At 43.1% G+C, this 24,166-nt stretch overlaps 3 protein-coding genes across 8 annotated transcripts in view; 2 read left to right on the top strand and 1 right to left on the bottom strand.

Moving 5' to 3' along the window:
- Positions 1-3,874, top strand: part of NPAS2 (neuronal PAS domain protein 2) — a 103,894-nt gene extending 100,020 nt beyond the window's left edge. For both annotated transcript variants that reach the window (XM_014250399.2, XM_088051739.1), the window contains 2 exons: positions 1,147-1,333; positions 2,487-3,874. In XM_014250399.2, coding sequence (XP_014105874.2) covers positions 1,147-1,333; positions 2,487-2,681 — 382 coding nt within the window. In that variant the 3' untranslated portion in view covers positions 2,682-3,874. The remainder of the gene's footprint in view (positions 1-1,146; positions 1,334-2,486) is intronic.
- Positions 3,875-6,368: 2,494 nt separating this feature from the next.
- Positions 6,369-11,290, top strand: RPL31 (ribosomal protein L31). 2 transcript variants are annotated; one of them, XM_005516539.3, is made up of 5 exons: positions 6,369-6,446; positions 7,044-7,160; positions 8,658-8,783; positions 10,613-10,725; positions 11,225-11,290. In XM_005516539.3, the coding sequence occupies exons 2-5, from the start codon at positions 7,054-7,056 to the stop codon at positions 11,254-11,256; spliced, it is 378 nt and encodes a 125-aa protein (XP_005516596.1). In that variant the 5' UTR covers positions 6,369-6,446; positions 7,044-7,053; the 3' UTR covers positions 11,257-11,290. The 2 variants fall into 2 exon arrangements, with proteins under 2 accessions (XP_005516596.1, XP_005516597.1); XM_005516540.3 differs by lacking the exon at positions 6,369-6,446 and adding an exon at positions 6,775-6,899.
- Positions 11,291-11,809: 519 nt separating this feature from the next.
- The window catches only part of TBC1D8 (TBC1 domain family member 8), a 49,177-nt gene continuing 36,820 nt past the window's right edge, over positions 11,810-24,166 (bottom strand). For all 4 annotated transcript variants that reach the window (XM_014249320.2, XM_088051083.1, XM_088051082.1 and 1 more), the window contains exons 11-20: positions 23,709-23,826; positions 19,398-19,683; positions 18,782-18,911; positions 18,404-18,502; positions 17,817-17,885; positions 16,265-16,505; positions 14,976-15,041; positions 14,276-14,365; positions 14,014-14,114; positions 11,810-12,775 (exon numbers count right to left, since the gene is read on the bottom strand). In XM_014249320.2, the coding sequence (XP_014104795.1) occupies positions 12,317-12,775; positions 14,014-14,114; positions 14,276-14,365; positions 14,976-15,041; positions 16,265-16,505; positions 17,817-17,885; positions 18,404-18,502; positions 18,782-18,911; positions 19,398-19,683; positions 23,709-23,826 (1,659 nt within the window). In that variant the 3' untranslated portion in view covers positions 11,810-12,316. The remainder of the gene's footprint in view (positions 12,776-14,013; positions 14,115-14,275; positions 14,366-14,975; positions 15,042-16,264; positions 16,506-17,816; positions 17,886-18,403; positions 18,503-18,781; positions 18,912-19,397; positions 19,684-23,708; positions 23,827-24,166) is intronic.

Below are 24,166 nucleotides of genomic sequence, written 5' to 3'. Positions count from 1 at the left end.
ACTGTAGCGTTTCTGACAAAACCCTAATGTTGAACAGCTGTTGAGTGAACACAAGTCACACTATGATCTCATCACCCTTTGCAGGATAAACAGAATTAGGCTGGGTTGGCAATAGTTCCATTGTGGTTTTGCCCACAGCCTTCCACAAAACAACACATATTTAAGTTTTGCTTTGCAAAAGCAGAACAGCAAGAGGAGTATTTTGTTTCTGTCCCATCCCTTGTTCCAGAGGGTTTCTAGAGGCTTCTTCTGTTCCTAGAGTGGGGCTCTTAGTGAAGGGAACTGCTGATCGTACTTGGCAATATGTGTATGAGAAGCTTAAGAAGTAATCAACCCTAGCCATGTTCCTGCAGGAGATCACCAACCCCCAGACAGTCACAGTCAGCAGGACAGGAAGTGCATTTGCTTCTCTCTCTCTGCCATTCAGGGCTCAGCATATTAAAACAGAATCAAAGACCATTTGGTTTAATTAGCCTGGGATGTGAATGCTGTGGCTGAAGACAAGATGTGCATAAACCAGAATCTTTAATGAATCTAAAATGTGATCTGGATTCTGAGGTGAGATGTATTCTTCCCTCCAAGTCCAGTTCATGCACAGAGCAAGGGAAGGCAGTGCTGCCAACAGTGCTCACATTAGCAGGTCCCATGCATGGGAATCATTTATTGGGAATTATTTGGGGGTCTCAGCTGCAGCAGAGAAGGCCCAGGGAGACCTTACAGCAGCTTTCCAGTATCAAAAACGGGCTACAAGAGACAGGGGGAGGGACTTTTAACAAGGGCATGGAGGGATAGGACAAAAGGTAGTGAATTTAAACTGAAATAGGGCAGGTTTAGATTAGATATTAGGAAAAAATTCTATACTGTGAGGGTGGTGAGGCACTGAAACAGATTGCCCAGAGAAGTGGTGGATGGCCCATCCCTGCGAGTGTTCAAAGCCAGATTGGTGGATGGAGCTCTGAGTGTAGTGGAAGATGTCCCTGTCCATGGAAGGTAGGTTGGCACTAGACAGTCTTTAAGGTCCTTTCCAACCCACAGCATTCTGTGATTCTATGATTTAGGAAGACTGGGGATTACCATCCCTATTCTAAGAGAAGACCTTTATTTCCAGCACTTTGTTCTTGATTGTTTTGCTTCTTTCTTCCATAGGTATTCTCAAACCCAACAAATGTTTCAAAGTTTGGAAGTGCAGACTTCCAGCAGCAGCTCTCCAATCGTACTGATGGGACAAGCAGTGTTAAACCAAGGGTTCACAACTACCCCTCCTTCCCAGCCATCATCTTTGCCACCTATGCAACTCCAGCACCAACAGCATCAGCAACAACGCTACCTGCAGGTAGGACAAAGAGGCTGATGTATAAAGTGTGCACACAGAGTAACAAGGTAAGTGGGCTGTGCAAATGGGGCCCCAGGTTTCTGCTGCAGCCTGATCCTGGCAGAAATGTCCATTTAAAAGATTCTGATTCTGACATCAGATGTGCGACACATTGCTACAGTGGCTGGTACTAGTACAGCAAGGGAGCAGTCGGAATATTTAAAAGGAAATTACTAATTCTGTAAATTTAAAGCATAATCAGATTATCTTGGATATATTTAAAGTTTATTTCGAGCTGGAGAAAATCAGTGCCTTAGGATTTGTTCTGTACTCTTTATTTAGTATAAAATTTGTTTAGTTTACGAGTCAAAAGATGAGTTTTAATTACCAGCATCAACATAAAATAGATCTGGATCAGATATCTGGATCCCTTCAGGAAACTAACATATTTTCTCAACTCTACAAGGCAAAGAAGATACAGTGGACCACGTTGCCTGGAAGAACCAGGTGATTTGAAGATGTAAAAATACTTATTTTTTGACCTAATTCAACACATGCTAGAGTAAAGGGGGAAAATGAGGTGTCTGTAATAGTTCAGTAGGAGCTGAACTGAGTCTGTAAAGCCTGGTCACATATCCACTGGCACCTCTGAAAGAGTATAACCAACTTCAAATGATTTAAACTCTTGTTACTGAAATGAAATCCTTATCATAGCCGAGAATCAATGAAAAAATTCTGGCAGATACTGTTTCCAATAAAGCATCTGAAAAATTCACATCAACACGGCAAAGTCACACCCAGCTGTAAGCTCAGGAAAAGGAAGGGCTAGAAGGGGCAGTATGAGGCACATTAGGGTCCGTTTCATTTCTGCCATGCATCCGTGTCATTTCTGACATGTTCAGCCATGCGATTCCCAAGGTTTTTCAGGATAACCTGCAAATCCCAGGCAGTGCATTCCTATGAGAAAACCTTCTCAATGCCTAATTGGAATGTTCTTTGTTGCAATTTATGTCCGTTCCTTCTAGTATTAGTTAAGCTAACCTCATGCCAAACAGCTCCAGAAATAAAAGCCAGCAAACCAGTAGTAATTTTTAAGCATCCTGTAACCTGAGGACAAAGAGCATTAACGCGTGAAAGAATCAAACACCACGATAAATTTTACTTTTATCTGTAGGTGCAAACACCAAGTTCTTTGCACAATGAACAACCTGATTCTTTGCTCCTGCCATCTTACTCACCACAGCAAGGAAATATGGGGTATCATCAGACACAGCAGCAGCAGCAGCAGCAGCAGCAACAGCAACAACTAACATCAAGGAGAAGGAACAGTTTATCAGAATCATCAAATTTACCACAGCCTCTGCGATAGAGTCCCACCAGCACAACCAATGCACGATTAGCTTTAACCAATGGGCACATGGGGCAGAAGAGAATGACTTTGTACTTACTGTTCTGGCTTTTGCACAAGCATTTCTTTCCAAGCTTTGTGACAGAAGTACGCCCAGTGCAGACTGCCACAGACAGTGCACTCACGGCACGCTGGCTTCAGTTTGCGCTGTGTCGTGAGCACAGGATATACTGACAGAGCAAAATAAAGAGGAGCACTATCCTGTGGGGCCTCCATCACCACTGGGAGCATGGGAAGAGGCATTCAATCCCAGTGTGTCCCTCTGGAAGCCATCTGGCAATTCCAGAAGACTGTCGACAGACTTATGAGGTACTTGGCCTTCACTGTTTCAGTTCTTCTTTTGTGTATGAAAAGCACTGCGTCAAAGGTCTATCGAGGAGAGAACAAGAGATTATTTTTATTATGATTATTGTTATTATTTTGCACAACTGCACAGATGACAAAACCTAGGCACTTTCTGTAAAGAGAAGTTTGTTTCTTTATTCTTGTGGCCAAATTAGCACATCCAATGGAGGAAAAAACCCAGCCATTGGTGAAAATGGTCTACAGCTCATAACCCTTGATTTAGAATCTGAAAAGTATTATGCAGCTTACCCTAACTGTTCTTCATCACTAAAAACCAACCAACCAAAAAATCAAACCCACAACCACACTGGACTGTTTCCTACAGGAATTGTGATTGCAAAGGAGAACTCAAATTGTAAGCATAGTCATGCAACTCTCCAGTAGTGCAACATCAATCCTTCTTCAACCTAAACTCACCCACTCCAAGTCTTTGAGAAATATGCACTGTGTTTTGGCCCACTGACTCGGGATGCTGCAGACTATTACATATCTCTTTCATTATAACATTTAGGATTAAATTTTCCTTTGGAGGGGAAAAAAAAAAAGAAAATGCACTTTTCGCTTTTTTTGTATGTTTTCCGTTGATATGTTTCTAAGAAAGATTTTATGTAATTATTAAATAAAAAGTAGTGTATTGTACAGCTGTTGTAATAATGACCTATTTCTATATAAAATAAAATTATATGGAATTATGTGGAAATTATTTTGTATATGAAATATCAACTCATTTCACAAGTATAAAGATTGTGCTTGTGCTTTTTTGTGAGTGGGTATTTTGTAATAAACTAATGAATTAGAAATGTTTTTGTGAAGGGAACTACTGTTTCATGCTATATACAACTCAAACTATTATTTTTTTCCATTTAATGATGGACAGTTGTCTTTATTTGTAGAATAAAATAAAATAGCCAAAAGGCTTTATTGCAGGACTTGCACACATTTTCCTGTGACTGTTGAACTATGTGATTCACTTCAGACTTTTATTCCTAGCCACAGACTTGAATGGTGTTCGGCACCCAGTTAGCAAAACCAAGTATTATCCCTTGTAGTTTTTATCATGGCATAGATACTGAGAATGAAAGCTCAGGAAGTGAAATAACTGCAAGTGAAGGCAGCTTGTTTGAAGTACCTTTAAAACTTTAAGCATCTTTAAAGGCCTCAAGCAGCTTTGTACTTCCAACCAAAGAGTTTTATATTAGCACAAAACAGATGAATTAAAGAACAGTTTGACTCAGCATATGCCAGGGCTTTGACCCATGTCCAGCTTCAGTGTTTTAAGACACTGCTGTCCTGAGTTTTGGAGCACATCTCTTCTGGAATAGTCACCCTGTAGACAGTCTGGTTTCCACTTTAGCATCCTTGTGCAGACTCCTTTTCACATTAAATTAATATTGACTACAGGATGGAGCAGCCAAGGTACAGGTTTGCTTTCCCTCTACAGACAGGGAGAACATCCAGCACAGATTGAGGTGGGTAATAGCACAGGAATGTCTTCATTCCCCTCAGTAAGACTAAAAGGGGATGGCCCTCAGGGCAGCTTGCAGCCACTGAAGCCAGCGTTAGGCTCAACAAAGTGCACACATGGCCTTCCCTCCCTTGAGTACCAAGGATCACATCAGCTGGGCCCACGTGTGCTGGTTTCTGTGCCATAGGGGAACAACAGAGGTAACTGGGCTAGGAGATGGAAATAGTGGAAATAAGCTTTCAAGGAAATGAAAAAGCCTTATTTGCTCTGAGTTCTGAAAAAGCTAGAAATCTCCTAAAGAAAATCCATTGACAAAATTATTACCCTGATGCTTCAGCTTTAAGACTGGGTGGTAGAGCTGATGGGTGTATGTGTATTTCAGTCCATACAATCCCTCAGTGAGAGAGGATGAGGGAATCAAGTATTGGGTCTCTAAGAAAAATGTTTTTACTGCTAACTTTAGTTACTAGGGTGAATTAGCCTGCTCATCCCTTTGAATTCTTGCATTCAGTGAAGCAAGAGTGACCCCACCAGATGAAGATTAGAAAGCTAGATGTGAAAGTTTCACTTACTGTCTGAAGGAACCTCCCTCTTTCCATTAATTATAGACAAACCTAAGCAAAGACCAGGTGGCTAAACCAGAGGCTAACTTCATAAATCCCAGTCACTCCTGGAAAAGGAGGGGACAAATCCATAAACCCAAAGTTCATGCAGGAAGAGGTGATGAAGAAACATGAGCACCTCCAAGGAAATACCTGTGGAAGCAGCAGCTGACGGATCTCAGCTGCTATGACAGAAGACACAGGAAGGGAAATAACCTGTAAGAATTCGTTCTACTCTCTGGGATTATAAACCCACATCTCTCCCAATTGTCAGTGGTACGTCCAAACCAAACTCAGCCTTGGTGCAAACACTTAACTTTCTAAAACCAGTGGCACTGTAAGCTGTTAACAAGGAGATGCTGTAAATAGCATGGGATTGCCTTCTTCTGAGCTAGTTTAATACACTGGAAAGGATACAGACAGCTCACAAGAGCAGATTTATGTCAAGACCTAGTTTTTCATGTTCTTCCCCATACACACATTCTGGTTTGGGATTATTGTCCTTGTTCTCTGTTATACACACAAAGCAACGCCAGTCCTCCTGACAGAGCTGGGCCGTTCTAGTTCATTATAGCCAAAACCCAGCTTGTTCCAACATAATCCCTCAGCTCGGGTCCGTTTTCCGGGCATGCGGGGTGATTACAGCAGGCTACTGCCCCACGCCGGGATGCCTCGGTTCCGTCTCGGGAACAAGAGCTCCAGATCTGCAAGAGGCAAAATGCTTGCTGGAAGCACCACTGCGCCAAGCTGACTTCGTCACACACCACCCCAAGGAAAACGGACAGACCCTAAAGAGGAAGCGGGTGGGCGGGCACCGAACATCCGCGGTCCGGGCACACCCAGACACGGCCCCAGTGAACACCTCGGTCCGGGCACACACTGACACGGCCCCAGTGAACACCTCGGTCCGGGCACACACTGACACGGCCCCAGTGAACACCTCGGTCCGGGCACACCCAGACACGGCCCCAGTGAACACCTCGGTCCGGGCACACACTGACACGGCCCCAGTGAACACCTCGGTCCGGGCACACACACACACGGCCCCAGTGAACACCTCGGTCCGGGCACACACTGACACGGCCCCAGTGAACACCTCGGTCCGGGCACACACTGACACCGCCCCAGTGAACACCTCGGTCCGGGCACACACTGACACGGCCCCAGTGAACACCTCGGTCCGGGCACACACTGACACCGCCCCCAGGCCAGCCCCTCCTGCCGCCGGCGCAGTCGCTTCCCAGCCTCATCCCGGAAGCGCTCCTGTTTCCCAGCGTGCCCCGCGCGGTCCTTTCCGGCCGGTGCCCGGGCAGGGTGAGTGTGGGCCGGGGCTGGTCCCGCGGAATCCGCCTCCATCGGCCCCGCCGACCCCGCGGCGCGGCGGGAACGCGGCCCGGCCCGGCATGGGGGGCGGCCGGGCAGGGAGGGCACCGGCTGGGATCTACTGGCGCGTCCGCGTTCGGCGGGAATGGGGCTACTCTCCTGCCCTCCCCAGGCCCGGGGAGGCCTGCGGGACTCATGGAACGGGGATACGGCCCGTGCTGATGCCCCTTGGAGGAGCGTGTCTGGCCCCGTCGTGTTCATTCCGGGGCGGGCTGAGCTGAGCTCCTGGGTCGCTTTGCAGAGGGACGGGGCTTGGGGCTGGCCAGGAGGCCCATGTTAATGCGAGATGGTCGAAGAGTCTCGGATGTGCTTCCTGCCCTTCTCAGGGAGACGCAAGTAAAGCATCTGTGATCCTGGGAAGTTGCTACGTGAAGCCTGCGACTGGTGCGACCCCGGGGCTTACGGAGGCTTGGGTTTAAGTTTCTGAATGTGGGAATTGTGCGGTTTGTAATGGGCTGGGGACGGCGGGAGAGAGGGGGACGGGGAAGGCCCGAGATCTGCGTTTGATGTGTACGTGGTGCCTTTCAGCGTCGCTGAGATGGCTCCCGCAAAGAAAGGCGGCGAGAAGAAGAAGGGGCGCTCTGCCATCAACGAAGTAGTAACTCGGGAATACACCATCAACATTCACAAGCGAATCCATGGCGTGTAAGTTTTTTTCAGCGAAATTTGCCGTCTGTGAAGTGGCATTTGGTAATGGATTCAGTAGGTTTTAAAGAGCAGAGAAGGACTGTCCTTAGAGCATTGTGTTTGTGGTCCCTTGTGCCTCGGTTGTGTCCCGAGGCAGCAGCTCTGTACCTGTGCAGCCCCAGACTTGGCTTGTGGCTTTCAGGAATAAGCCCGTTTCTGTGATTGTGAGTGTTCTGGGACTTAAAGTTAGATCGAGTTACTTCTGTGCACTGGTTGTCATTCTTTCCCAAGCAAATGCCCTCTGAGAAAGTTTCAGAAATTAAATTATTGGCTTCATGTTTATCACAAAATTGTATGAGGTGTAGATTGGGATATGATCTGGGTTAAAGGATATTTGTTGTGTGTAAGCAAGAGTAGTTTTAAGAGTTTTAATTGACCAGATGTTGAACCTCATGAAACTGTGTAGTGGAGAAGTGCTTCAGAGGAAACTGCAATGCCGTTGCATTCTGTGTATGCCTGCAAGCACCTGGATGACACCATCCAAATCCAGACAATTGGTGCAGTGGCTAAAGCTAACATGGAATAGGAGAGAAATGAGGCAGTGGAGCACTGCAAAACCGTGGCTGAGAATGGGAGGCAGTGGTACTCTTTAAACGGCAGTAAAATGTTCTGGCCTTACCTGTTGATTGGCACATCTTTCTGTTTTAATGCTCATGATCCTGCTGTCCACCTTTCTTTTTGGGCATGATAGGCGAGTGTTAAATGCTTTTTATTTAATGCTTGTCTCACTTGCGATCAAGTACCCACTTCCCATTTCTAGCACAAAGTATCGACAGCAATATGCACATAATATAACTGAATATGGGACCTCTGGACACTGTGGGACCTCAGGCACTACTGGCACAGCCCCGTGTCAGAGCGTGGGTATAATAGATATGGCAAAACTCGTGGTGCAGCTCTTACTTCTGCTGTGGATGCCCCGTCCTGCAGGGTCTGGCCATAATGGGCATGAGACCAGGCTATACTGGGGAAAAAAACCAGTTCTGATGGTGGTGCAGTCCTGATAGCAAGAAAGAAAATAACCATCAAGTACTGTTCAGCAAAAGCTGATATTCAGATAGCATCAGTTTTATTCTTCTGCTGTTTATTTCAATACTGATACAGTTCTGTCATGTTTATGTTACTATTGCTGCACTGCTTTGTTCATAGGGCTTTTATTCAGAGTGCTGGTGACACTTCAGTGTTAGTGAGATATTCAGATATGTTGACACTAAAACGAAGGCTTAAAATCCAGGAGATCTTGTAGTTGCAAAATTTTACTGAAATTATTCTACCTAAGTATAAATGGTTTCTATTAAAGTTAGCATCTGCCTGCCAGGGTGAAGTTCTAGTCCGGCTGGTGCAGCTGTTAAGCACAATGCTTTGGGGGGTTGTATGTTTGGAGAACACATGGAACAAGTGTCTAGTGCTGACAGTGTCCTGAAGTTAAAGAAATGGCTCTTGTGTTTGTCCCAGGGGCTTCAAGAAGCGAGCACCACGCGCTCTCAAGGAAATCCGTAAATTTGCGATGAAGGAGATGGGCACTCCTGACGTTCGCATTGATACCAGATTGAACAAAGCAGTCTGGGCTAAAGGAATAAGGTGGGTTTGTCACCCCTGTGTTCTGATCAGCTGTCCTGGCATATTTGTAACAAAGCTTTGGTAAACTGGTATTGAAAGAATTTCCTTCTCCTTTTAATAAGAATAGAGCAAAGGAAAGAAGGAATGCAGGTTTGGGAGTAGAGGGCAGGAAAGAGAAAGGATTGGGGTATCGTAATACCCCAGTTAGTACCTTGTAGTACCTTGATCCCTGTTGCAGCAGTTTTTATAAACATGACATTTTAGTGATACCACAATCCCAGGCTAGTGGAATTTGTATAGTGTATCTGAACAGGATTAGGTTTTGAGGCATGCTGAACAAATGCTGCACAGGTGTATTTTCAACAGGGCCATTAATCTTTTCTTGCAAGTACAAATAAGTAAGTAGTTTGGGGACCAAAAACTACGATGTCTGTTAAATCACTGCTAGAAAGGCAGCTGATTCAACGTGCATAAAGATGGTCCAAAAGAACTCCTGTGGGGAGTGGGACTTCTTAAACTGTAATAAAAGGTTAACTGATCTGGATTGATGCTTTGAGAGATGCAAATGGTTTAAACCATGTCTTCTGGGAATTAGATCCCTAAGTCTGGAATATGACTTACATAGAATGCTTTGCCTGGCGTTGTGTGGTTGACCCTTCCTTCAAAAGCAGAGCTGGAGGATGAGACTGAGTTACTGGGTCTTGCAGGCTGGGGTTTTCTGTCCTTTTAAATTGCCCAGTTCATAGGGAGTGAAGCAGCAGTGGAACCAGGAGACAGCATACATAACTCCAGAGCTTTGTAGTGAGGCTGCTAACCAAGACTTCCTTATTAACTGGTATTAGCTGGTACAAGTGCAGTCTGTGGAGCAAGGAATCGCCACATCTGTCTTTCCAGTGTGAGTCTGCTGTTTTTACTAGTTAGAATACATAATGTAAGCAAAGTAAAGTATCTTCCTCTGGAAGGATCAGCAGAGGCTAAAATCACCATGTTGGCTGGTATGATAGTCAGTGATCCACATAAAATAGTGAAAAATGCTTTTGACTTTGACAGGAAGGGAGTAAAGCAAAGCCAGTTCCGGTGTCTAAATCAATGTCCACCTGATGTTCTTAAAAGGGCTGTTGCAGCAGGGAGGAGGAGGTTCCTTCACATATTCTGTGGAGCAAAGTACTCTGAGCAGGAGTTTCCTGAAATCTTGAGTTTGAGATGGTGGGTTGTATGGAAAAAAAAATTTGCGTTTCCCCTCAACAGCATATTTTGGGCATTATTAGGTGAGGGCACTGAGCTGTGATTTGCTTATTACAAACAAAATCATTAAACAATTTAGTTATGATTCCATGTGCTTTGTGAGGAAGAAATGATCATCAGTTTTGTACCCATAAGACCTTGTTTCAGGCTTGATGCTTGCTAGAATTTCCACAACTTCTGGCATAAAGATAGGCAATACTGTTGACTTCTGATGAAGGCCCTTGGGCTTTTCAGGGTAGATTGTTGGGGTTTTTCCTCTCTGCTTTATATTGTAGTAAGAAATGCTTGTTAGCAACAGCTGCTTGCTGATCATGTTCACTTGACAATCTTCATGGTGTATTTCCGCAGTAGTGGACTGATGATGCACTTCTGACTTCATGCTCCTACTGGATTATGAATTCACCTTACTCAAGGCTCAGTTAAATCTTACCTGCTAACTTTAATAAAACCAAGCAAAACAAACAAAAACCTTCTCTAAGCCAAATTGTACAGTCTCTTACGGTACAAGGTTTTGCTCTTGGTATGATGCTGAGAAAGAACTTTCCATGGATTCATGGGTTCCAATACATACTTCACTGCAAATTAATCTGCCATCTTCATTTTAGGAATGTTCCTTACCGCATCCGTGTGCGTTTGTCCAGAAAGCGCAATGAGGATGAGGATTCACCCAACAAGCTGTATACTCTGGTTACCTATGTACCAGTCACAACATTCAAAGGTAAGGAAGGTTCCTGCATCTCCCATGCCATGTTTTTCTGAACAAGAAGCAAAGCAGGACAGCTCCTCCTGCAGTGCAAAATTCAGATGAAAAGCATACTGCAAGAGTCAAACCACTGGCTTAACCTAGCTCTGCTGTAAAGAACAGGGCTCCTAATCCACATTAAAAGGAAGTGAAATGATCATGTAGATTTTGAGAGACTGAAAGACACGGGCCATGGTCGCTAGGGTAGTTGTAGGGTTTGTTCTCCCATGTTTTCCCATCTGATGTCAAAAGCTCAGGCAGGTTAAGCCCTCTCTGCTTGTCATCTGAGAAAAATCAATTCTGTAATGCAACTAAGTTTTTGTTTTAATATTTGGAGAAATACTTGTCTATATAGTTTGCTCTTCCAGAAGTAGATCAGCAGACTAGCCTTGAAACTGTAGGTGTACTTTCTTGGGAAGAGTTCCATATATATATATATATATAACAGGTGGTGACAAAATGTCTTGTTTTGCAGGTCTACAGACAGTCAATGTGGATGAAAATTAAACTGATTTTCATTACAATAAAAAGTTAAAATACATTCTTAAGTTGTTTTTATTGTCCAGTCTCTTCAAGCTCTCAACTGTGAAGCATTGAGTTGAACAGGTACTACTTGCTTTCTTTGAATTTGAACATAATGGTGTAATTTTCTTAATTAAAGATACACTAGACTTACATGTGAATGGAATAAGGAGGAGATTCAAATGTTCTTTGTGGGTGGCAGAGTCATGGTGGGTTTGTTTTGTTCTGGGTATTAAAGAGCCTTTACACAGTTATTTTAAGTTAAGGTCAAGTTTGTTTAAAAATAAAACAAGAAAAACACAACCAAAACTGATAGATCAATATTTCATGTTATGTAATCTCATGTGGATGATGTGCCCCACTGGCCTCTTAGGCAGACTCAGTAGGCTTCTCCCAAAGCAGCTCTGTGTGCAACACAGAAACAAGGGTTTTGATTAGTGGAAATAATTGTGATCATGCTACCTCAGGGTATTTGTTTAAAGCAGTAGGGACTAAAGGCACTTGGCTTCCCTAAACCAGAAAATACTGTCAGTGCCAGTCTTGTACAAAAAGAGTTTATTGAAAAGTGCATGTTTTCACAGACCAACATGAGAAGCACAGTCCATGTACACTTAACATTTCAGCAAGACATAAAAATTGGAATACAATCAAATATATTAAAATAGTTTCAATTACCAGCATTGAAACAGTTTTCGGTATTAGTGCAAAAAAAGACAACCAAAACAAACTCTGGACAGCAGATCAGAAGTGTTTTCCCCTGCCTAAAAAAAAAAAGACAACTAGAGCCAGCCTCTGCTCTCCCAGCGTGGAAGAGGGCTTCAGTGTCTTCACACTGTAGACAGGTGTTTCCTTTTACATTCAAAACAAGAACATCATAAGTCAATGGTACAAAACAAACCTACACACCCTTTTAGCTTTTAAAGCTCTTAAACTGAAAACCACAGACCAACAAATTGGATACCAGAAGTCCAGTGCTAACTGAAAGCCTTTTACACTATGTCCTTTGGCATAATTTCAGTGCATTTCATTTTTGACATGTTTGCTGCTACTGCGTGCTTGGTTTTGCATGTTCATGCCGTGACTGGCAGCTCATTCCATTTGTTCTGAGACTGTACTGATTTAGCTTTGCATTCTCAAGCTTTGGTTTCAGTTCTAAGGGTTTTTCAAAGAAGTTAACTAATGATTGTTCAGTCAAGAGAGAGGCTAAAATATGTTCAAAAGAGACAGTCCAGTCCCCCTCAGTCACAGGTGAAGGTTGAGAGTCTTTGTGAGGGGTCTTCACAGTGTCAGTAAAAACAGCATCCTGGTCTGAAGCAGAGGCCTCAGGCTGTAAGTCCTCGGTGAACTCGTCTGATCCACTCCCCAGGCTGATGCTCCTTTGTCCTACTTCTCCAATCTGAAGTAACAGCGTGGTCACAGTGGCAATGGCTTGATACAAATCGTTCTCCTCTGGATCTTCATGAAACATGCTATACAGCGTTTTGCAGAACTGAATGAACTCCTTCTGTAAAGGATGAAAAACCAGCATCAAAGTCACGAACAGTCATGCTAAGGATCACTGCAGGAGGCAGGTGGGGCATGGTAGTGCAAAGCCAGGTGGAATGCTGTGTACATTTATATGTTCTTTTTTAACTCCTGACTGCTTCTAAAAAATGTTAGTGAAGGGATTTCAACCCACAGTGGTGCTGCTAGGAAACCCTGTGCTGAAATCAGAAAGGGAAGAGGGCAGTGAAGTTTTGATGCCCTGATGAAGGAAATTGGGACCTGCCATATGATCTGAGGGCAAGTGAGATACAAAGCAAGGTATAATCCCTTACTAGTGGCTGCTGCAGAGAATGGGTTACAACCAAAGTAGCCATCCACAGGCCTGCAGGCAAACTTCCCTTCTGCTGTTTCTCTCCCCTTTCCCAGCTCTTCTAAAACAATTCAGAGATCTTCCCTGCACAGATCCTTTCTGTCTCTCCCTTGCTCACCCATCATGGCTGATTTATCAGGCTAGACAGGATGTATGTCTCCATATATCCTGCTACGAAAGTTGTGAGCCCTCAGTGAAATGATGCCTTTTTGAGATTGTGAGCCCCTGCAGAGCTGCCAGGCTAGGTACATCCCACCCATTTAAAACTTCATTTAGTAACACAAGCACAGAAGGGATTTTGGGAGCAGGTTTCTCTTTCTTTGCATATCTGTACATTTGTTTTATTAATATGGGGCCCTTTACCCTCCAGTTGCTTTCCTCATGCCAACAACACAGAAAGCTACTGGCATTAGAAAACAGATGGTAAGATTGTGACAGCCTTCAGCTGTTTCCCTGCAGTTCTAGTCAGCGTTTGGCTAAGACAAGACAAGTTCCAGGTGTGGTGGACTAAAAAGTTACTGGTTTGGTGCAGAGGAGGTATGGGAACACAGAACAAAAATGTGCATTCTTGGGAATTTTTTGGCTTAGGAGGAGGAGGCCTTGCAGCCTGCATAAGCCTGTTTGCTTGTGTGTTCTGCTGCAGGTGAGGGTTAATCTGAAGTTCTGTTCACCAGCCAATCTGAGCAGAGGGAACTGCTAGGAAGGTAGTTTTTGGAAGTGAAAGTTTTTAAGCACCTGCTCCCTGGACCAGAGAGGAGCCCAATCCTCAATGCCTGAATCCATGTTCAGGCTGAAGTTGCCCTTCATGAGAGAGCACCAAACTGTTGAATTCAATAATTTCATTTTGAGTGCACTTCTTGAAAAGCACTTCTTTAAAAGGTACACACCTGGCTCATTTTTGGCAATTCCTTTTCGGTTTTAGTATCCTTTTCTTTGGCTAGATCCTTCAGCATCTGCTTCAATTGCTTTTGGTAATCTACTGCATCACCTTTATTGGAGCAGACATAAAAAGGAGAATTAATTTTCAAGTCACTGGAGTAAATTTACATTTCAAAATAAACCCCAGAGAGCAGAGATAACATGGTAGGGATCACAGGTGGAAAGTTGGTTATCCCATGCACTCACATTAGAGAACCATTCTGGACATACCGTTTGATTTTCCAATGACCAGTGGTCTTGATGTTGATAGCAAAGGATTCTTTAACGGTGACTGGCTGTCTCGTTCATTTTCTGTGAGAGCTATCCAAGAAATGTGACAAATTTAATCCTTTGAATTTGGCATGATGATTATTTCTGTTTCTAAAATTTACATACTTGAAGAAAGCGAAGTAATCGTGCAAGGATGTTTTGTAAACACTTTAGTTACTTCATTAAATCACACTGTAAAACGATGTTCCTGTTAGACTAGTGCTGCAATTGGAAGCTTGCCATGACCTGCACATTTAATTAAAAACTTTGCACAGAGGAGCTACCACAGAATTTTGTCACCTAATCAAAACTGGATTAAGATACATACAAGGAGATCTCTACTGTATATGTAGTACAAGCCATTCAAAAACATTATTTCAGCTTGTATTTTGTCTGGAAGTAAGTATGCAGCCATATAATTAGCTGCAAAAGATCTCTGAATGCAACAGATGTGTGAGCTTTGACACTGTAATCTATACATTTCATCCAAAAAGGTTCCATTTGTAATTAATGGAGTAATTTGTAAAATACAGTGAGTGTAACTACAAATTGCTCCCAGTTGGAAGAAAGCAAGATGGAGTTCTTCATTAAGCAGCTTTTCCCCAGAAGCAAGAGATTTTTTGGGGAAACTGAGGTATTCATTTCCTTTCAGATTTCTTACCTGGTGGGATATGCAGCTTATATAGTAACTTTATCTTTTCATTCATTTCTCCATTATACATAACATCTGCAAGGAAAATAAAGAACAAGAAGGAAGTGAACCAGAGCATTTACTTCCACAGTTTAAAATAAACCTGGCATCTCTCTGTGCCCAAAGGATAACTGTTTATATGGACAATAAACATATGGCCAGTGTATAACTTCAGGTTGTGCCTGTCAATGAGGAACAGCAGGTGACAGCCATCTGTTTTGGTCTTTGTTCTTGTGAAATAGACTGGGAGCACTTAACCCTATGGAGCTTCAGCATCATTTGAAAGTATCAGGGAGAACGACAGAGAATGTAGTAAAGGCTGCTTGCTGCCACAGATTTGCAGAAATGTGAGAGAGGAGAGACAGATAATGCTGGGGTCATCATATTCTTAGTATTTCTCTCCTTCAGCCCTTACTGCTGTTCTACAGAGTAAGCCTGAAGGAGGTGACTGTTTCATATGTAATGTAATTCAAATTTTCAATGACCAGTAAAAATTAGATTCTGAACTTTCAAATTAACTCAATACTGTGGAGAACTTTAAAATTAAATAAAAATAATTAAAATTGTATCCCTCTAAGAATCAAATAAAAAGAGAATACAGGGTGCCTTAGTATTCACATTAAAAATTCTAAAAATTGGAAGTGGAAAGAATATGAAATCATTGATTTTTACTGAAGCTTTTAATTTCAGTTTTTTCCACTTGGGGTCAGACAACAGTTGAGATCTGCCACTTTCTCTTCAGCCAGATTTTGGACAGGCAGTCTCAACTATTAGGACAGCTGGTGGCCTCAAAACCAACCTTAGCACTGCACTCAGTCACTGCTGCCCAGATTTTTTTTGTTCTGCTTGCTGTCAACATGCAAGGCAGGCAGCAGTCAGCTGTGCAGGGTTAAGTCTTCAAGAAGCAGTTTTAAAAAGGTACACTGAGATTTCAGAGCTCAGAGCAACAACTGGGTAGAGAGGATTTCCTAGCATTCTGTGCAGACCCAAGTTTAATTCTTAACTCATACAAGATTGTCAACAAAATTACTATTGTCTGAGAAATCAAATATTACACAGCATTCAATCATGTCCTTTAGGCTGTCTTTTAAATCAAATTCAGGTGATTGAAACAAAAAAATGAGTAAAGGTCACTGATAATGGTAATGACATGCCCTAGGAACCATCCTCTCTGGCAGTTATGTGGCATTTTAACACCCATCTCCCCCACGTGCCACCCCCTGCTCTGCTCCCCAGCCCAGCCTGCAGTGAGCCGATACCCAAGCAGGTGGCGAGCCCCTTGAACTCGATGAGCCGGTCCATGTTCTCATCCAGGAGGCGGAAGGTCCTGTGGGCGAGGAGCTCGGTGTGCTCCCCGCAGGTCCAGGGCGAGAGCAGGCGGTAGAGGCTGGCGAACTGCTGGGCGTCGATGCGGTACTGCTCGGCGTACGGCCTGCTGGGGTCGTGGCGCTCCGACACCGCGCTCCTGCTTTCCCAGTAGCACCTGATTAAATGTTCTCTCTAGGAGAAATCGGAGACACGAGAGCAGTTGTTGCAGGGGGCAGCAGCAGAGAGCACGACCAGCAGAAAAAGGCATTCACGTCAAACTACGCTGTAACATGCTCAAAATTCGCTCTGTGCAAGGTGTCATAGTGATACCAAGACCATTCCTGTGTGAAAAAGCAAATCTTTCATCAGAGCAGCCAGCCACTCTCACGATTTCTAACAGATAATTAATAAACATGAAGGGAGACTGGGCAGATTCTTGAAAGAAAATTCACTGTGGGCTACTGAAACTCTGTTTAACCACATCTGACCCAGGATGTCCCTTAGAAGCCAAAGGTACAGAGGGTCACAAAAAATATGGAATAAGGGTAGATTTGACCTGCTCATTTATTCCCTCTCAGACCTCTCCATTTGGATACTGTACCATTAGTATTCTGTTAGGGACAGGCAAAACAAAGAGTCCCAACAAAGCAAGCTGTCCCTGGGAGAGCAAGGGAAATAACAAAAAAGGAACCACCACCAGAATATGAAAGTAGGGGAGTGTGAGCTAGTCAAAGATCAAAACCAGCAGTGAGGAACAGGAGGGATGCACTGAAGAACAAGCCCCAGCAGCATCATCTTACAACCACTAATGGAGGCAGGATACAGCTGCTCTTGGCGACAAAGCTGTGTAACACTAACAACATACCACAGACATATTCTCAGTATTTGTGGCTATGAACAATACACAGAAGAAATGGTCTGTTAAGGGAAATAATTACAGCTTGGACTTCTACATCAAGTATAGTTGTATAAGATTAGATGTCCCTGTCTCCAAACTTAAGTTTTATCAAACATCAGCTTAACAGAAAGGAACTGAAACTGCTTTTAGTTAAAACAAACAAACAAAAAAACCCCACCTATTATAAAATTTGGACAAATGGCAAGGACACAAGGTTGTAGGGTTTTGAGTTTTCTTCCCACATGGAAAAGAGAGTCTGCCTTCAAAGAGAATTTACAGAGCAGGACTTAAAAGCACTACCAAGCTCCAAATGAGCAGAGCTACATAATATTTGATTTATTTTGCTTGTGAAAGTTAACAGAACCTAACTTGTCAGGGACTATTTCCAAGCGGAAAATTAGAAAGAAAGTCTGGAGCAGTTGTCAGAAGCATCAGTACATTACTATTCCTCTTCAACAACTGCACAGCCACAGAAGGGACAAAATGGCAAGATCCCACCCAGGGAGTACAGCCCAGGCAGAGGATGGGAGGTCAGTGCTGCACTGCCAAGTTACACCCAAAGGAGCCTCAATGAGGTGCATCCCCTGCTTTTCAGGGAGACCAACCTTGAACAAGTCATACAATTCCTCTAAATCTTCAGGAAGAATTGAAACATCTGGGATGACAACTCGGAGCTTAAAAATAAAGAAAATCATGTTAGTGACATCACTGACATGGGCAGACTCATGAGATGTACTTATATGGAACAGCTGAAAACCACTATTAAAAAACCTTTGTGCTGCTTCCCCCTTCTTTAGGTTCACCAGTTGGACAGATCCATGAAAAGAGAAATCCCTCAAGGGCTATTAGAAACAAAGACAGGAAGTCCCTAAGCTACAGGTCACAGAAGCTGGGGATGCATCACATAGCGCTGTCTCTCCTCACACTCTTCCCCAGGCATCGCCCAAGGGCGCCACAGTCACAGATAAGGTGCTGGCCTGGACAGTCCTGTGGTTGTTCAGCACTTTAAAGCCACCCTAAACTATAATAATGCACATGGCTGCCTAAGCAAAACCGTCAGCATTCTAGGAAAGAGCTCTTTGCAGAGTCAGCCATGATTTTTCAAGACCTGGTGGCACCTTTTTAAAAACTAAACCCGTGGGTCTCCAGAGGCAATGCTGAGCTACCTCAGACAAAATAACACCCTGCTCACCACATTCTGCTTGGTTGTATCTTCGTGGCTCTGCAGGACACGGATCCGGTGTTTGTAGCGCATGTGCTCTATCTGTTCCACAGAGTGGTCTCCAAATTTCTGTAGGAGAGGAACAGAAGTTTATTATCTGTGTTATTTTATGATACTTGTATTAATTGAAAATACAGCTTTTAAAGTGCAGTGAGACCTTGAAGAAAAAGCATACCCATTCTCTAATTAATCTAGGTATTCATACTATACCTAGTCTTGTGCATGAGAGCACTTCAGTCAAGGAATCTGTAAACATGTGTATTAATTCTCAAAGCATCCAAGCTGAGTTTAACTTTCTTCTTTAAAATTCTAATTTAACTGACTAGTAGATAGAAGTAATTATTTTACCTCATACGAGTCATGAATCAGGTTTGCTATTTCAGTCACTGGAGAGGATTCCTGATCGTCACTGAAGAATGCATGGTGATTACCAATAGGTGGCAGAGGGCTTTCCTCATTTTTGACATGCTCTAAAAACCTGAAGGGAGGAAATATGTAAGAAAACAGATCACATTGCACTGTGCTCTTATCAATTCAAATAAGCAAGTAAGTCTTATGGCTCAGACTTAGAAATAAATTGAGTTTTGGGCAAGCTAAATTTTTCAAAAATGCCTTCGTGATTACTCATCTGAGGAACAGCAAGCCAGCCAAATGACTAAATGGTGCCCAAGGAAGAAAACTTCTGTCTCCTTGAAGTCTGGAGCAGGAAGCCTGTCAGTCTAGGGAAGGCACGAAGAGCAGCAGTAAATATTGCACACTGACGCAGGCAATGCACGTCTCGGCAGTGCCAGGAAATTTCACAGGACATCTCATTTGTCTGATGTACAAAGCCATTGTTTAAGGCAGACACTGCAACAGCAGCAGCAGCAGGGTGACACAGAGGGGCCCTGGTGCCTACTGAGCAATGCCTTTGTTTTAGGGCAGAACTGCTTGTGAGGGAAGGAGCACTCCTCTGTGGCCATACCTGCTCAGGATCATCAGGGCCTGCCCATCATCCTTGCTGTTACACAGATCCACAGCGTTGGCTTCCAGTATGGCCAAGCCCAGCTGGAAAATTGCTTTGATGCCATCATAGAAGAAGCAGTCCACAACATTCACAGCACTCTCCAGGGGCATGATGCTGAGGAAAAGGGTAAGGAACCAGGAAAGAGAGATGGAAGCTAGGGCTGTCAGATCCTTCATATGTTCAGCCAGCTCTGGAAGTTGCTCTTTTATAAGCTCTTCAAACACTGACTGGTCTACCTGAGCACCTACAAGTCGTAAAGGAACAGTATTAGCCAGGACAGACACAGGAAAAAGTATTTTTTAAGATAATTACTGCTGTCAACTATTAACTGCAAGACTTTCTTAAAATTTAAACTGGTGAGATACAAAAGCATCTACAATGAAAAATGCCATTTTCTTCCTGCTGGGATCTCAGCCCAGCTCGTGTCCTTAATCCCTACTGTACAACTTTCTGCAAAAAGTGTGTTAATTCTCCTAAGTGCCTTCAGGGTGCAATGAAATAGCAACAGCAGCAGCTGTTGGTCTTGGCTACAAGAGCACATAATAATTAAGTGCTAGCAAAAGCAATCTTAAAGCAGTTCATTGCTCCACTTGGGATGTATGCAGTATAAGTAAGACAGTAAACATTCCTCTCCAATGTATGTACTCAAGCAAGTGGGCAGCAAAGCTTTTGCCCTAAGTAAGAAAATATAGGATGGAAGTCCAGATATGGCTACACACACAAAGCGGGAAGAATAATATTTACACAAAAGTACATGCACAGATACAAATATATACTTACACACATACATATCTAAGCATAAAGAACAAAAGATTTCTGCAGTGCCCAGATAAAAGATTTCCTAACTGTCCCAACCAGTCTTTCCAAAAGGAACAGATCTGGGCTCAGGTTTAGCTACTACCTCAGTTCTGCTTTGTCAGCAGCAGTTATAGAATCAATATAGTTTCTTCTCAATGAAGTGGACAGTGTCTACAAACCAATCTGCCACATCAGGGCTTTGACCAAAGACACTGCAAGTTAAAATATTCCTGAATACAAAATGCAGCTACCTTATCAATTTTTTGTCTTTCAAGTTATTTCATTTTTCTTATACTCCATATTCTGCTAATATTAGGACACAATTTTAATTGCTGACACATATATATCCCTAGCACTCAAAACTTCTGTTGCTCAAAAGCAGAATATAACCTGGACAATTTGTGGCAGAGAGCCAGCATATTTTGGCTTTGTATCCAAATCACAGGAAAAAAATAGCTATGACATTTCTCGGTCTTAGAATCTTTCACATCAGGCCACAAAGAGCTTCTGCTGGTGACTGAACAAACATTACAGCACCACAAATCAAAAATAAAAGCCCATGGACATCCAAAAAGCTTTTGAGAAACACATCAAGCATGATGCTTTGAAGAAAAAGCCTCCTGTAAGATTGAAGAAAAGGTGAAAAACAGACTGGAGTTACTCAACCGAGGGCAATTTTTGTTTGGGTTTTTTTAATAAGCTTAACACAAACAATTTAATAGCCATAGTTAACACAGACCCAAAAAACGGAGCTGGATTTAGATGTGTTTGAAGGAAGCCAGAGACAGATAGGCAAAACATATATAAATAGATTATTCCAGATTCAGAAACAGAACTGGCAAAACCAGAGGAACATGTAACACTGCCCAGATCTTTCACAGATCTTCTTATAATAAGTGTTGCCACTGTAGATGAAAGTAAAACAGACTTATTAAAATGGACTTTTTTGTCCATTTTTTCCCAGAAAACATGAAATCTGAGCAAATCAATCTGTATTACAGCATGAGATAATAATGAGGTAGAAAAATACCAGGGCATCCATTTGAAAAAATATGATCTTAGATGCAAGATAAATGACATCTTCAGGACTGAAAAGGCAAATCAGAGAAATGAAATAAGGTTTTCAGTGTTTCAGGAATTACAGTGTCAAGTTGTTGACAGTCTGTCAGGTAAAGTGAGGTAAGATGCCCTGCTGGTTTATGCAGGGGATGGAAAAGTCATGGTATTGAGAATAGGATATGCCTGACCCTTGCCATCCCTCTTGACCCATATACAATTTGTTTCTATCTTGTACCTATCTGCCTATAATTTCCTCTACGCATTGCAGAGAGGAGAAGGACAGAGGAGAATTCCTGAAGGAGACCTGCCTGCAGGCTTTTCCCATTTGCAAGCAGTGAAATAATGAAAAAGCTTCTGAAAGGGGTCAGAGCTGGCAAGGCTGATAGAGGGACATGAAAGCAAAAAGGTTGAGTAGGACTGAATTGCCTAAGTTTTGAAAGCAAAAATTCTAACTAACTAAATAAACATACACATAAGTAAATAGAAGATTTTGAAAAGTCATAAAGAAAAGGTCTGAGACAAAAGGAAGCTAAGAAGGCCTATTATAATCAAGGTCATTAATTCGTAGCTGTTTGGACTGTAGAGATTATTGGCTGACACTGAAGAGGAAAAGCCAGTGATGGGTAGCAAGGTCAGAGATCACCAAAGTTATAGAGATCAAAATCTGGACAACAGTATTGGCAGGGTGCACAAAGAGGAAAAATCGGGTCTTGGAAGTGTTATGCAGGAAGAAACAATACAAAGTTTAGACAACAGCTGGTTGCAAATCAAAAAAGAAGGTTGACTGATATGCAGAGCCAGGAACACTAACTCAAGCAACAGGAACCAGAGGAGGGGCAGGGTGGAGAAGATCAGTAGCACGGATTTGGGCACGTTACATTCTAGGGTAAAGCAGAGCTGCAGAAATAAGTACTCAGTGAAGTAACCGTGCTGCAAAACTGCACCAGTGCCACTTAGCCAGGGAGAGCAGGGAAACTTCCAAGCTGAACTCCTGGCTCTTCACACTGTGGTGAGTCATGGCAGTAGAGAGACAAGGAAAGTACTCTTTCCTTGGGCTAAAGGCCAGAAAACAGAGAGACAGGACAACCAAAACTTTCAGCACTTAAACAAAGTAGGCTATAGCCATGACAAGTGATGGGCAAGATACAAAGCACAAATTAAGAACAACTCAAGGCTGGCCAGGTGAGACAACTCATTAGGCTGGGCAGGAAGAGTTACTTAAGGGCAATAACCCAAGTATCAAAGTTATGAGTAATCCAAAGCATGCTGTTGATACCTAGAAATGCTTGAGTACCGATAAAGCTGAGTTTCTCCTTTAATCAAGGAAGGAGACAGACAAACATGGAAGTCAGTTATCAAAATAGCAGTTTAAAGTCATGTTTGGAGACAAGAAGAAAAATTCTGACAAATGGGACAGGTACAATGCCCAGTCCACTAGCAGAAAATACCAATGGCATTCAAAGCACCACAAAATATGCCAAGCATCCAGCTAAACTTGGGAATAACTCAGCTTTAACTTACCTTCTTGCCAGTTCAGTGACAAGGTGACACAGTGTCTGGAGGGAGGTAAGACAACCCCATCTTTCAAGGAAAAGACTGGAAATCTTCTCAAATACCTCTTTCCACTCCAAAGGCATCACAAGAGTGCCCAGACCATTTCTAGCTAGAACCACTACTGCCAGGGATTTGCTCCTATCTTCACATGCTCACATGTGACCCTGGTCCTTCCCTTTGCCACAGCAAGGCTGTAACAGCAGATGCTGCAGCTACAGTCTAAGGTTAGCATTAAAAAGGGAAAAGCTATCAAGCATTTCTTGTAAGGGAAGGAAGTGACTGCAAAGAGCAAATACTGCTCAGCCCCTCTCTTTCTGTGCATTATGCAGTCTGCACAACAATCTTTAAAATAACGGCACTATTCAGGAGACACAGCACACACAGTGCATGGCAGAGGGACTTGTATCAGCCCTCATTACAAAGGGCTAGTGTAGATGCAAGCTTGCATTGCTCCAGCAGCCAGGCAATTCAGACAGTTCAGATCACAAAGCAGATCTTTTCTAGGTTCATCTTAAACAGCTCGAGTCTCTAACACTGCACACTCCCAGTCAAAACCCACAAGCTCTTATATTTATGTGAAAGGCAAAAGTGTCACCATCTCCTGACCAACAGGAAAGAAAAAAAAACAAACTGTAAAGTTGAGCATATATTTACAGATCTTGCTGTTCAAACCCTTCAGACCAAAACCAACCCTGGCTGGAATCTGAGCAACCACTGCTGCTGTCCCTGCATACCACACAAACAGATGGAGCACCTTATCCATGGGGTCTGGACCCCAACTGACCCTTAGCATTTTCCCTACCCCTGTGCCATATGGCTGCCCCTTCCCAGTCTGCAAGACAATGAACACAAGCTCACCTATCACTCGGTGGTTGAAGTAATCTGGCAGCATCCGTTCACACACAGCAACCAGCAGCCAAAAAGCTTCTTCCTCTTTGGCATACAGCAGCAACACGGAGGTCAAAATATTCATAGACTTACAAGAGCAAAGCAGAAAATGGGATTTGTTAATGACAGCAAATCCTACTGAAAAAAGCTCAACTGTGGCTATTCTTACAGAAAGAAAAGTAGCCTAACAGGATGTAAAGAACTAAGAAAAAAAACAGCAAGAAAAAGAGAAAATAGACAGTAAATACATAATTGCAACCCAAAGGTGTAGCAAGTTTTCCAAGCTATGTATACTACTTTTCATAAGAGCAATAGGAAACAATGAACAAAAGCACAGTACTGGATTTGCCAAGATACAAAGCAGGTAACTGATACTGCAAGATGTTTTGGGGCTGCTTTCACTGCCCCCTATTCCAGTATCAGGACCA

The sequence above is a fragment of the Pseudopodoces humilis genome, chromosome 2 (genome assembly GCF_049639895.1).
Source record: "Pseudopodoces humilis isolate 2021_Gansu_Grassland_sample_001 chromosome 2, ASM4963989v1, whole genome shotgun sequence".
Classification (NCBI taxonomy): Eukaryota; Metazoa; Chordata; class Aves; order Passeriformes; family Paridae; genus Pseudopodoces; species Pseudopodoces humilis.
Note: the sequence above shows the minus strand (reverse complement) of the source record. Positions and strands in the feature narration are given on the sequence as shown.